At 31.3% G+C, this 15191-nt stretch overlaps 2 protein-coding genes across 2 annotated transcripts; both read right to left on the reverse strand.

Annotated features, from left to right (window-relative positions):
- Positions 1-257: 257 nt before the first annotated feature.
- On the reverse strand, positions 258-7666 carry LOC123718773 (ras-related and estrogen-regulated growth inhibitor). The gene is made up of 5 exons (XM_045675552.1): positions 7535-7666; positions 2619-2675; positions 2093-2166; positions 1071-1247; positions 258-606 (listed from the first exon to the last, which is right to left on the reverse strand). Exons 1-5 carry the CDS (start codon positions 7620-7622, stop codon positions 373-375), a joined length of 630 nt encoding a protein of 209 aa, XP_045531508.1. The 5' UTR covers positions 7623-7666; the 3' UTR covers positions 258-372.
- A 951-nt stretch (positions 7667-8617) lies between these two features.
- LOC123718658 (protein GPR107) lies at positions 8618-14910 on the reverse strand. Its single transcript, XM_045675345.1, has 12 exons — positions 14647-14910; positions 14459-14569; positions 14099-14259; positions 13747-13877; positions 13578-13678; positions 13413-13508; positions 12891-13174; positions 12636-12753; positions 12166-12296; positions 11427-11568; positions 11177-11325; positions 8618-10813 (listed from the first exon to the last, which is right to left on the reverse strand). The coding sequence occupies exons 1-12, from the start codon at positions 14731-14733 to the stop codon at positions 10723-10725; spliced, it is 1602 nt and encodes a 533-aa protein (XP_045531301.1). The 5' UTR covers positions 14734-14910; the 3' UTR covers positions 8618-10722.
- Positions 14911-15191: the final 281 nt, after the last annotated feature.

The raw sequence follows: 15191 nt of genomic DNA on the forward strand, positions 1-15191 counted from the left end.
GAAATAGTTTAAAGTCCGTTAAAAATATGTATGGTGCCCGATATTTAAGGACACTCCGTGTGGTGTTTCATCCAATTTAGCTAGTATTAACTAAAATACACTAAGAAAAACACTTTTTAAACTGATTAAAGCTATGCATTATTATTAAAAACTTATAATTATTTACATAATTCTAAATTCCGTCACCGTGACCACGCTCGCTGAAAAGCACGCGAAATGTCGGAAATTTTTTAAAATTTAGAATTATGTAAATAATTATAAGTTTTTAATAATAATACATAGATTTAATCCGTTCAAAAAGTGTTTTTCTTAATGTGTAAAAGCTATTTTAACAAAAGACAATACTAAAATACACTAGTTTAGTATGTTATACTAGTCTTTTGGCAAGGCACTGTCGCTTTTCCCTCGGGAGTATACTCTGTATGCAGTTTTCGAGCCCAACATCCGATCCAGCAGGCTATGCTTAGCTCTCCGACGATGCGTGAGTACTTCTCGACACAGCTCGTGGAAGACTTCACCAACTTGATTCACTTGTTCCGCGGCAGCAACTTCGGCGAAACTACACTCGAAATCTTTCGCCAGTATTTCGCCCTCTTCCGGGCTTACCTGGAACATTACAAAATATGCATTTGATAATATCTTAAGAATTGTAAGCGGAGATCCGTTTCTGCTTAATTTTTTTTAGAATTGAATAGCCAAAGGGACGCCAAAAAAGTTTCGTATCGTTTCTGTTAACTAATGCTACAATAAACAATTATTAAGGTAGATTCGAAATTGATTTTTAGATTTTAAGGCTTGATAAATGAAATAATATAACAGCTGACAATATAAAATAATATACCAAACATCATATGAATTAAGTATCTCACCAATGGGCGGACACATTCCTGTGTCTCAATGTACATTTAAGAGACCAGGCCTCTAACCCTACACAAACAGCTATTTCGCTGTGAAACAAACACAGGACGGTTTATACGTGTCAGCGTTAGCCAGGGTAAGTTCAATGCAATAGTTGTATATAAGCACAAAAGGAATGTTTGATCTGTAGTTATTATTTTACACGCACTTACCTGTCGTAAATGCACCATATCGGCTTTATTTCCGACCAAAGTCAGCGGTACGTCCGGCTGCAGTCGCTGTTTCGCCTTTCGTACATAATTAAATGATTGCCTGTCAGTTATTGAATACACGAGAAACAGACCATCTGCCCACTGCGCTATATCATTGCCCGGTAGCTCATCAGTGCTCTGTAATAGTATATAGTAATAACCTTAAGTATAGTTCATAATATTTTTGTTTAAATTTTGTTAAAAGAGAAGTATTGGCGTACGACGCTCGTGTAAGGTTGTAAGTTCGAACTCCGGCTGTGCAAAATAATCGGTATGAGGAAACCCAAATGCTTTAAAACCAATAAGTCGAGGGTGTGACTCCGACAAAGAATCAATGATCATCTATTTACCTATTAGAAAAAACAAATGATCATGAAACAGATACAGAAATCTAAGGCCCAGGCCTTTTAAATGCGACTGTTGTTTTGTTAAATTCACTATCTGTACGTGAAATCGTAATCAAGAAAAATTATACCAACTTCAAATAACGTTCAACTGAAAAGTAAAAATGCATGGATATCTCAAAAACTTTGAGTTTCTGCGTACATTGACACATTTAAATAAAAAATATGACTTTCAATTTTAACGGTATTTGTGAAACACGAACATACACTTACAAATTTACTGCACCCGCCTGAAAGTCATATATCACTCAAATATGTATTATCGAATTCCAACGATATACATACAGTTGATTTACTCCTCCGTTTTTTTAACCAGTTACGAAGGAGTGTTTCAATTTAATAAATTTAAAGTGAGATTAAAGACTGGTTAAGATAAAGGACCCTTTACGTCGTTACTTGCCAGTAACCCAGGAGGTAGTTGTTATACGACGTTCGCACTTACCTATAAATTCAAATTATATAGTACGAAAAAAATACGTATTAAATTTAACGTTAAAAATTTTAGTACTATAATAGTTGTACGAGTATTAATTTATGTTATTTATTAGTTATTAGAATTTCACGGCAAGTTTCATGTACCTTAGGACACGTGTCGAGTATTTCAAACAGAATCGGTTCACCGTCCAACAGGGCTTCGTGCTTGTATTTACTTTCTGGAAAATAGAACGAGTAGTGTCTATGATTATGTTAATACTCATTCAAATAAAACTTTTCTAAGTGATATAAATAGGAATTTGTTTTATTATTCACATATTTCCACGTTCCGAGTAAATTGTAATAAATTTAACTGTAGATAGCATTCAAATACAAGTAAAATTAGATTTCTTTTTATACCGACCGAAAATTAAGTCAAAAATTATTTCATTTATTTCTTTATTAATTTATACTTCGTTGAAGTTATACAGTACAGTACAATTAATATAATTTAATAAAAAGGAGGAAAACTGGCGGCATTATCGCTTTTGAGCGACCTTTCCACGCAACCGGTGCGAGAAAAATATTAAATATAATGTATTACGCATGTCACTTGAATGACATTTGTAATTCAATATAAAACCAGTCTTTGATTATAAATACTAATAGTTACATTTTTATATTAATTTACCTTGTTGGTGATCGTATTCTCCAATATATCTCTTTGTTAAGAATCGTACAGTAAGGGCTGAAAACAAAGTATAAATTATTAATCAACATTGGATATTTTAAGATTGTTGGCAGAAATTGGCAGCCATTACTTTATCTTGTATATTTTGGCTTCTGTTTGTTGTGCATAATGAACTATTATTAATATTATGCTGTCAACCATTAGATTAGATATCTTAGATGTTTTAACTAGTTGTTTGTGAACCATTGTCAATTGTATCTAATATTGGCTAGTTTTATAAAAATAAATCTTATTTATTTCATGCAATAAAAGAACGTGTCCTTTCGTATAACTCTACATATTGGTAGTATTTTGTCTAAGTCAAATTGAGACTTTTAGCCATTGTACCCTTACTTGTAGGCAAGTATTCTAAATAACAATAATCACAAAAAAAGTCAGATATCCAATAAACTTACCAAGACCAAGCTTTTCCACGTGGGGGTACATATTTGGCAGTACTCAAGAAGACATTATGTCTTAAAACGTACAAAAAGCTTTGAAGGTATTATGAAATTTGTCAATACTATCCCGGAAGTAAATTAGACCTATGGGTATTTTATACCCAAATAATATTTAGCCACGTACTTGATTCTTTCCGAACGTTTAATTGAAAACTCTTTTTTGTTTGGTACTATCAAAACTGACGTATCTAGGATTGCCAAATCCACATTCTTCAATGCCTTTCGAACGCAACGTCTGGTTTATTTATATTAAAGTGAGCAGGAACATGATAGTATAAATAAATGTCGAATCTTAAACATAACCGTTGATTCAATTAACACTCGAGTCGATTAGTATCTAGAGAAATAGATTTAAGTTTCAAAATCGCAAGTTCGGTATAAACAATGTAAAACATATAAAAACAAAAAAATAGAACAGTATTTGTGTTTTCATATGATAAGCTACGTTAAAATAAAAATATTTAAATATTATCTTATAAAAATATGTATGTCGTAAATAAGTAAGTTTGTAACAGTGCTCATAGCGTTAGAATGTGTTCTATATTTATACTAATATTATAATTATTTGAACCCATGTTGCTACTTATAAGCGGGATATCCATGTATGTAATTATAAAACACGTAAGTAATTGTTACTGTCTTACTACTACTGTGCTACTGTTAGTGGACATATATTTATATATTAATACATTTACAATGTAAGGTAGGGGGTAGGGTAGCGAAGCTAGGAGGCTCTCCTTAAATTTAATTTAAATCTATGTTATTGAGATTGAGATTTTCTTTTTTAAATTATTTTTTGCTATCAGTTTCTAAGACAAAATCAGGGAAAGTAGTTATTTCCGAAATCGTATGAAATAACTAACTTAATAAAATCTGACTTTTATATAGTTACTTAGTTTTATATTTTAAACATGATTGAATCGCAAAATTTATAATCTTAGCAGATTTAAGAAGCTCTGAAATAAAAAGACAGGTGAGAAGCAAAAATAACTCATGCTAGACTAAAATACCCTCTAAGAGCTGTTTAATTGACAAGATTGCTAGCCAAATATCATTATCATATACATATTTAAAAATATTATTATTAAAATTATGATTTTGGTACACTAATATTTTTCCAACAATACACTCATATATATAAGACTTAAAATATTGTGGTGATCAACCAGGTGATAGATAGAACAAGAACAGAAGGTGTTTGGTCAAATAATTAATTAAAATAGACATTTCGAGAGAGAGAGAGAGAGAAAGAAAGAGACATTTACAAGTTCTATTTCAGAGTCTATAAGATTATCTAAAATCCAAGCATAATTAGGTTGAGCAAAAATTATGAACATCTTTTAATATCCGCATACAATTTGAAATCACTAAATGCGTAACGGTTTAAATAACGTTTAACACATTCGCAAATACTCCTCTGAATATTTCCTGAGATATTTTCAGCACAACAAAGGTCGACTTCCGTGCCATTGCATTGTCTTCGTACGCATATTATTCTTGGCTACATACTGATAATTCTTTTACAGTCAGCAACAGAACTTTTCAAATAATTTATTTTCATACGAAAATCAAGGTTAAAATTTATTAACGGGAATAATCCTAGTATTTAAGATTTTTTTGGAATCTACATGTACTTGTCCAGACATAAGTTCTGTTACAAATTGAAATGGATTTTTTAATGAAGTAATGTAACATTATTAAAATTTAATTACTTATGTCATATATTTATTAAAGTCTCACCAAAAAATAAAACAATATCCTATTCAAAATAGTCACCTTTGGCTTTTATACAGGCCTTAAATCTGTTTGTCAATGTCGCAGTGTCGTTAAAAGCAGGCCATGTTCTCTAAAACTGACGTCTAAAAGGGTTGAAGTCTGGTCTAGAAGAGGGCCAGTCTTCAACTCTTATAAAGTGTATTGTTGAGAGGTCACAACATGGTCCAAGCCCTTCCCTCCTTTTTCACGAAAATGTAGTTTAGTGACTCCTAGATAGGACACGCCACACGAAACCATCACTGACGTAGGATGATGAACACCTTGTACCTTTCCGACCACTTGAGCAGCTACTTTAGAACTGTGAGCATATATTTTATCATTTTGATTATTGTATTCTTGTTATTCTTCAATCATGAAAATATTTTCATCGGTATAGAAATATTTCTGTGGCTTTAATCTGCGTAACGACAAAGGCGTTTTGATTGATCTACTCTCTGATTCTCTGATTTAGGGCATGTCCTGTATATCGGCGATAATCACGGAGCTTCAGGCCTTGTTTTATAATAAGCGACAGAGTCCTAAAAGGAATCTTCATTTCTCGGGATAAGATTTTTTGTTTCGGTTAGTTTTGGCTTTAACAGCATAACAACCTTTGTAGTTCTGACAATACGCGGCCAGCGTATGCACAATGGACCTATTGAGGGCCTAAGTGAGGAAACTGGAGGAGTCCACAAACCAATAACCAGCACGCGACCGTCCCGGTTTTGTATCGGGTTGTAATACTAACATACGGCTAATACCAAACTTTTGAAGTGTCTGGAATATTATGACCGACGGCTCCATACCCACTTTGTGCAAGGCCATCGCTGCAATTCAATTTTCTTAACACCCCATTCCATAACGTAATGGGGTTTTGATGATGGGCGCAAAATCGAAATAAGTTTTTAAAATAATATAAGTGTTCCAAATTCAAAATAATTAATAAGTTTCAAGAAAAATGCATTTTCGTTAACAGAACTTATGGCCAGATTAGTTATTTTGTACACATTTAATATTTGCGGATGCCGACAACTCTTGCATGGATAAATAATTAAGCTTCTCAGCTCTCACAGCTGTCTTCCCAAAATTCAAACTAGGTAGGCGCGCGTGTATCTTGGGTGAGTGAGCTTATAACTGAACTGAGCTTACGCGTGATTTATTGTATGAGCGCCAATGTTGACTTAGATTCTTAAATAAAATTCCTTAAAAATTATAGTTAAGCTTTATCAGTATCAAAACGATTACACAAATCAGCATAGTTCACAATAAATAATCTAATAGGAATGTACGTAGGAGTAAACCACATTGATGTATGTAATCCTATTGCAAACACAAATGAATCTGAGTGTATACTCGTTGACCCACATACATAATATCAAAGTGTATATCAATAACAATGTTGACTCCAAAATTAGACGCGAAACTAAACCGAATCAAGCAAATCTCTTCAAATACATGAAAATAGTATGAGCAATAAGAAAGAGCGCCTAGTCTTGTTTGTAACAGATTAAGAATTACTATTACGTGAGAACTTGTTGAATCTAAAACTTAAACTGCATTCATACAGAGTCAAAACACTAAAAGATAAATTAATAGAGAATTTATTGATTAAATTTGGACTGGTACTGATTGAACAATCTATTCTAAACACAACTTTAAAACAATCATCGCCAGAAACTCTTATACTTTTCTATAATAACATAGTTTAGATTCCAGTTTCTATCTAACGTATGTACGGCGTTTCATGCAATATAAATTCTAAAAGTCTATTGTCTCATCAAGAGTCCAATCTGATGTTTGAAGAGGCAAAATGGGGGTTTGTTAAAAACGTGACATGCACTATTTTAAATACATATATTACAAAATTCACAAACGCTGTCAGCGTTGTATATATTTTTCCAGAATACAAATAAAATACGACTTAATACAATGTTACGTAAGTAATCGAATTTTAATCATTAATAATGAGCAAGTAAGTACTTTTTTAATAATAATTCGCAAATGTTATTTTTACTTATCGACATTCTTTTAGTTTCGCAATAATGCCTACTTAGGCATTTCGTAATTCTTATTAAACATATTCTACAACTGGCGAACCGTAGAAAAATTCTTTACGTTACAAATATTGATAAACCCTTTTGAAGTATATAATTTAATGATCTTATAGAACGTATTTGTATTAAAATATAATTATCTCGATTCGCTTTACGCTCCAAACAAACGTGTTTTGCAGAACACGCCAATCATTATTAGACGAGTTATACGATCGCATTAAAATTTAACATTAAATGGAATCTGAAAATATTCAGGGCCTTGAGATACCACTTGTAGTTCATCGTTTTATTTTTATAATAGCATTGATGTCATTACAAAGCGTAGGATTATTAAATACTGTTATATTATAATTTAGTTTACTCTTATATTAATTCATTGTATGTAAGTCAAGTATATTTAAACTTTAATTTAATGACATTAAAGTAACCCATAACTTTTGTTCATTTTACGCATTCGTACATAAATACATTTACAATCAAATTAAACTACTACAACTGAAGTTGATAAGTCACAAAAATTACAAACATATACATACAAGCGATCCAATCTCCGGATTTATTCAGATATTAATTTTTCACATATACACTATCCGAATTAAGCACGTACCACTTTTTCCAACAGATGGTGCTCCAATAACAGCTACTTTAACTTCGGAAAGCGACGATTTCTTCCGCCTTATTCCTCGTGTTGTCATTTTCCAGCAGTCATGGTATTGCCACGCGGACGCCGAATACTCTGAGGCCGTCGGTCAGCGCGCACCGCGGTCTCGAGACTCGAACCCCGCTCTTGCCTGTCAGCTAAAAATACATAAAGCGACACTGCTCTGACATCGGTTCTCGTATTAATGGGTCAAGATCTGGCCAAGATCACCCGTGCAAATAGGCATGTTTACGTCGCGGGCTTCCTGACGATCGCTGCCACGTGTCCATGGCGGTAGGCCAACTGGTGAACTTGAAGAAATCACTGCCCTTGTGTAGAGCTGATTTCAATGGATGTATACAAAAATGTGCAAATTTCATGTCGGTACTTATAACTATAGATGTAGTAATTATTTATAACTATGGTTTTCTAAGAAATTAATCGAGTGAAAACAATACTATAATTTAAACAAAACATTTATTTTGAAAACCATTTATGTCTGAAACATTATTATGAAGCAATACTGTGTTAAGGTCATGAAAATTTATAACATTGAAGAATAATTTATACAACAATTGGATACACATTGTTGATACCGAAATAACGCAGTTTATTCCAAAACTAAGGAAGGTTAGGCCCGGGAATCTTTACATTACAAAAGTAAATTCCAGTTCATATTTTTTGCAATCATTAACAGACCGCCGCATGATCCGTTTCCTTTGCAAATTGTTTGTGTTTTAGTTGGATTTAATTTTGAAATTCAAACGTAGTTCGCACTTTGTGTTTACAATTATACCTTATAAAAGAGTTTGTGTACTTGGGTAGAGATTGACGGGGAAAGAACACAACTACTTTAACTACCCTTAAACGAAGTATATCAAAAACACATTTAATATTAAACTATTAAAGTCATTATATATATTAACTGCCAGTTCTCAAATCCAAGACGAGAACTGATAATAATCTCCGTCGCTCTTTTAAATCGCCAAGAATCAACCATTACCATCATGCACCACATCACGTGTTAAAATAGTTAAATATTCTAATTAAATAAAAAATATTTAGTATAAAATTAGTTAATACAAAGAATAAAAAAAACAATTCTACTTGAAGGATTTAATGTGAAATAAAACAGTTTTTTTATAATTATACATAGAAAAAATATTTACAACCATTGTTACAGAAAATTCAACATATCCTTAAATTGATAAGATTTTTAATAAATTAAGCAAATATTAAAACAACTTAAAACGTCATGTGTTTTGTTTCATAAGTAGATACTTATCGTCATTATTTTAAAAAGCGTTAACCTTTTGCATTTCAGCGTTTAGTAAATATTGTTTCAGAACAATTATTATTATAGGCACATTTAACAATTCCAATGGTTTATATGACATAGACCAAGACAGATTTAGAGGGAAATCTTACAATGATATTATATACTCAGGTGCCACAGTACTACAACAAGATATGAATAGGAAATGATAAGACCGCTTCCGAAAAACAAAACCACACCATTATATGATTCGGTATTTCTAAATCTATGGGTTTAATAATAAAAACCCAAAAGCTATTTAAATTGAAACTAATAATATTTGTAGAATCCTTCTATGATAAATAGAATAATAAAAGCTTATTGTTATGATTTCGAACAAATATCCGAATTGTGTTAAAATATAAATTGAACATATTACATATTATGATTTCCAAGACTATTAAGTGTTTTGGAAAATTTCTACAATTCTAATTAATTTGGCTTAAAAGGTCGTCTGTTAAAGAATACTATATTTATTGTATAAAACCTTTGCGCCTTTACAAAATCTGGCCAAGACAGATGCCGAGACTAATATCAATTCAATCACAATTTTTTTGGCGGAATATGTAACACATATAGTTCTTGGACAAATTCGAGAACGCCACGTCAACCTCATACTAATATATAAATATATGATGTTTTATACTTGTTGTTATTAAAATCTACACTCATTATTGCTGTAAATGATATAGGAAACTAGTGGTTATTCATAAACCTAACCTTAAGTCTATATATCCTAAAAAATACAAAATTAAATGTGTAATATGGTGTATTTATCACTAGTAAACCCACACGTACTAGTATCTACAAAAGTCGCCGTAATAATAATAATTTTGAATAACTCGAATATAAATTTAAAATGTATGAAATTAAACACGTATTGCTTCTATTGCTAATGTGATGGTCCATACATTGAAATCCTAACTACATTCTTACCGCAGTCTCAATTAACTTATAGGCTAAAGATGACATGTATAAAATCGGACTGTTTTAAACTTAGCTTATTGGTAACATGGAATCTATAAAGGATAATACTACAGGCGATGACAATCGAAGAAATTGGTGTCCGACGCCAAGGTGAGTAGCAAATTCACTAGAAAACTGTTGAATTTTGCCAAAGCGACAATCCAACATCTACAGAAATATCCAACGCAATTGCACTTTACCCGAAGGCGAAACAAAATCAAATCATCCATTTTGCGATTGGCCATTACTTTTGAAACTGTAGAGCAAAGCTTTTAGTTTTCGTAATAGGTTCCGAGACAGATAGGGAGTCGTATACGTGTATAATACATAGTTTATATATGTGTGTATTTAATCGAAAAATAAAAATAACTTGTAAAGCACTAGTGAGATGACAAAACCGATAGTTCATATTGCCTTATAGCTGACCAAGTTACTAAAGAAAAACGGTTTCGATATTTTGATACGATAAAACTGAGTAATAACGTGAAATATAATTATTTTAAAAATGTCATTAGATATCGTTAGATAGGAATATTAATTCGGCATTACAATGCAGGCGCTTAAGCAGAGGGCAGCAATCCGAGCTACATTTAAAAGGAAATTAATAAAAACATCCTTAGGCGTAATTCTTTATATAAAATATAAAGCCTGCAAAATTAGAACTAACAACTACGAACCCCCATTTTATACCAGACTACAGTACCTAACTAGTGTTAATATTTAAAGGATGTATACGGGATATGTCTAATTCATAGCCAAATATTAATGTAGATGTATAATACAAAAAAAATCTAATAAGCTGATTAAGTAGATACAAATTATCTACGATAAATGCAGTTGTTATATGAAAATTTTCTATCTAGTTATCATTAATTTATTCGGAATTTTCTTGCATTAATGGTTGCATATCTTCACGTCTCTTCTCTCTATTCGTGACACCGTCCAGTACTCCTATCTCTGATATCCTAAGAGATAAGAAATGAGAAAAGAAATTATTATACAAACTTTAAAATGTGTTTTAACTTGACTTTTTGACTCAAGTATATATATATATATATTTATGAGATATTTAAATATATCTAACTAGGTTAAAGCTAGTTAAACATATAAACAACAGTTAGAAAATCAATCAGATAATACTCAGGCATAATGTAGCAACCTAGTGAATACAATTTTTGTAATCAGTCCAGTAGTTGTTGAGTTTATCAGCTACTAAATATAGTAATACAAGTTACAGTGTCGAGTGTCCCATTCCATGAATATTATAAAAATAACGTTTATTAAAAAAATCATAAATTTTCTATTATTTAAAAATATATAATAATTACACTTTCGGTTCGACGTCATCGTATGTCGGTGTGAAATAAGGATTAGCTGCAGCCGGTCGGAACTTGTATCCTGTCATTACAAAGAAAACAAACGTCGCCATCTCACGAAACATTTCATCGATCCACGAATATTGGAATGGAACTGTTTTCTGAAAATGTGAAAAATATTTATTCAATGCAGTTTCATTTACCGAGCCAATTTAATAAAACATATTAATATCATCTTAAGCAGATATCTCATAATTCTTACCTCCAATATAGTGACAATAATTCTCGTGAAATAAATATAGCACAAGATCATCACGTAAAAATGTCTAAATAACTTAAGCTTTCTCAAATTAACAGCAGCCTTGCCGTCTGTTGTCGAAGAATCTTCCAAATGGTGTATTGACCTGCGAATTTTAATAAAATGTACGACACATAAATTTACAAAACAAATCTTTTACTAATAAGTTGTAATAATGATATTAAAAAACGGTTTCCTAACGATTTTTTGATTCATGCTTATTCAATGCATAGGAAGCACCAATAGACATTCCATTGGTGCCCAGCCATTATTCAACTCAATCAGAAGTCATGTAATCTCTAGGCCGACCAACACTGCCCTACAAAGATATAGTTTGGAGTTGTTTCTAATTGACCATCACCGGGCATGGTTATTTAAAGATTTTGATTACTCATATTTTGAAAGGATGAGGTATTTATTCTTAGTAATGATTAATTGGTCTAAGAATGTTTTTATTAATATTGGTATTTATTAAAACTTATAGACGCCAATACTTAAAAAATTGAAATTGTTAAATTTCTATTTACTACCAGTACCCAAATCAAGGGGGGACGAGAACTGGCAAGAAAATCTTCGGCACAATATCGATAGCAGCAAACTTTATTTGAATTAGGCATTTCATTATTTTCATGACAAAGAGTACGCATATGTAGATTCATATTTGTAGTCTCATCTGTGGACATTATCATTGAACAAGACTCACCATACAACCGGGAACATAATAGCGCCACAACAGAGTACATCGACGAACATTAAAAGAATCCTCCACGCGTTATGTTCGACCGCTCCCTCTTCACTTTCAGCGATTATTATCTCCGCAACGTTAGCGACCACCTTTTAAACAAAGATACCACCATATTACTTCATCATTCACCTTCGATATTAAAATAACCTTCCAATATTTAGTTACCTTGTCTTAGATTGATTAACTTATTAAGTCAATAAATGGTCTGATTACCCGTATAATCATTGTTTTAGAGTGACAAAAGGATTACACATACATAGTTTTATATGTAATAGGAGACTCATTTCTAGGTCCATTTAATTAAAATTTTGTTACTTAAGGAGGTTTATAAATTTATAACCTGTGGTTCTAAACCACAGACACTGTTAAACCTCTAAACAATTACAATTGAGTTACATGGTACTTAAACATTCTTTGAATATACTTACTTGTAATGGAATGACTATCATAAATATTTTTTTATCGCGGTCTGCCAGAATGTGTTTAATAAAATTCCATCCAGTTCCAACTAAAATTATAGTCACAAAGAGCACAGCACCTTTTAATCTACAAAGAATTATACATACAAGTTTATTAGAAAATTACTACAAATTAAAATCATGCCAAATATTTTATTCAATTTATGATTTTACAATATATTTTTTTAAACTCATAATGAGTTAATAATACAATTGAATACTTACAAATGTGTTATGTAGTATAATATTGCCCAAGCTGTAACATGCTCTCCTCTTGTTTGTATAAAATGATAGTTAATCCCGTGGAAAGCCAATGACATTGCTTTTAAGTAAACCAGTACACACATAATTATATGTATTCTATATACTTTGTGACGGCTTGTTTTTAAAATAAAAGTCCAAAAGCCAGCACACAAAAAAAATATGAGTGACATCATGCTGTATAGTGCTGGAAGTGGCATTTCCCCAGCGGACAAAAAGTTTCCATCATTACTTTCATATATTTCTATCTGTAAAGACAAGGTTACTGCTAGAATAATTGCCATATAGTTAAATTTAGATGGAAACCAGTGATTACAATAGAAGCCCATAAGAGGTCTCTTTCTAGACCTCAATATAATAACAACTATGTTGTAAGTGCTTAAAAAAGATTACCATCAAATTGTTCGGAAAGATAGAAGTGCATTACCAAACATTTAGAAATAAAACCTAGTAAATAGATTAAGATTATTAATAAAAAGTATTTACCAAAACATTAATAGCAGGCTCTGTTTCATGTGGACAGTTATGGAAGTACAAGTTGTACAATCCTTCTTCCTTGTCTGAAGCCACATACATAGCAAACTGTAATATTGAAATTCAGTCAAACATCTATTAGGAAAAGAACACCATTGAGTATGGATAAGAACTTACACTTGTATTGTAATAATCAAAGCCATTTCGTGTTTCTTTTGTGATAGGAAGAACCGCATATGAACACTGAGATCCCAATGCCTCCGTTGATTTCTTACTATCTATAATAAAGATTACCATTAAAATCAAGAGCCAATCAGAATTTTAAAGAAAACATATGAAATATTACCTAATGGTGATCGTCGTTGTCTGTTTACAAATATATACTGTGATTGTCGTTTAATTCTATCTATTGGAATCATTGACCTATTTTGGTAAAGATGTAATGCAGTAACTTCACCTTCACATGTAATATTAATTCTGAAAATAAAATTAACTTTAGACAATCAATTTAAAATGTTGACTAGATGTATCTAGTAAAAAAAAACAATTCTTCTGTAACTCTTACTGTGTGTACTAGTATTGTTGAGCCTCTCAAATGTATGGATTAAATTAATACTTTTAAATCTCTACTCAGTCAATGCACCATTCCATTGACTTGACAAGAACAAATATTTGTATAAGTATAGAGAAAAACTTACCTGAGATTTTTAAAATCTAATTTCAAAAAAACTATAGCTGGATGATGTGGTGACAAAAGACCGCCATAATTTTCTACACCTTTAAGAATACATGTATCCGAATGTACTTCCAGATAAGGATTAATGGCATCATTGACAGTTCTATCCAAGGTAAAACCATACTAAAAAGAAACAACTGTTATAATAGAGAACAAAACCACTAAATAGAAATCTGTATGTCATAATAACATGAACAAAGTTTAAACAAATATAAGCTATTGTATTGATTATAATTAAAAGCTAATTTTATTGATTATCCACTTAACTTAAATAATGATTAAGTTTGTAATGAAAATTATACTAGAATACATTATATGTTACCTCGCCCAGCACTGAACCAGATGGCAACTTGAAGTTAATCATATGCACATCTAAGATACCCCCTTCAAAAAAACCAAATGTAGTCAAATCAACATAGTGACGTTCATCATCCTGCAAAAGAAGAACCTTTCAATGTTCAGTTCACTTATTTTTATTTACTTAAAGTAATACATAATAATGTTACATACCACAAGAGGTAACTTGTGAATCCTGGATGAGACGGACACCGCGATAGCAAAAATAACAATAAATACTTTCTTTAAGGCAGAAATCATATTTCATGACTACTACACCACTTAAAATCAAACTTAAAATTATAGTAGAATACTTTATTAGAAAAAATTAAATTTGGATCAAGAGCAGAACACTAAAATTTTCGTATCCTTTGATTAATAACATTTATCCGAGATATACAAGATAGAAGTACCAAATTGGTATATCAATGTACCAACACGGAGATACTTGTACCAAAGAGTATGAATCAACAAAGATGACGTTCCTATCAAAAACCTAGTACCAACCTTAACCAACTCATATGAATTACTGATAAGGCTACACAGAGTACTGCGGTTCAGTTACTTTTTATTATTTGATGACGCAAAAACGTTTACATCATTGTACATGTTACATTGTATTTAAATATATGAATAATAAGCTTATAGAAATATGTTTTTTTTTGATAAATGATATGAAAATATCAATCTTAAAATTCAAAATTTACATATTGGTTAAA

The sequence above is a fragment of the Pieris brassicae genome, chromosome Z (assembly GCF_905147105.1).
Source record: "Pieris brassicae chromosome Z, ilPieBrab1.1, whole genome shotgun sequence".
Lineage (NCBI taxonomy): Eukaryota > Metazoa > Arthropoda > Insecta > Lepidoptera > Pieridae > Pieris > Pieris brassicae.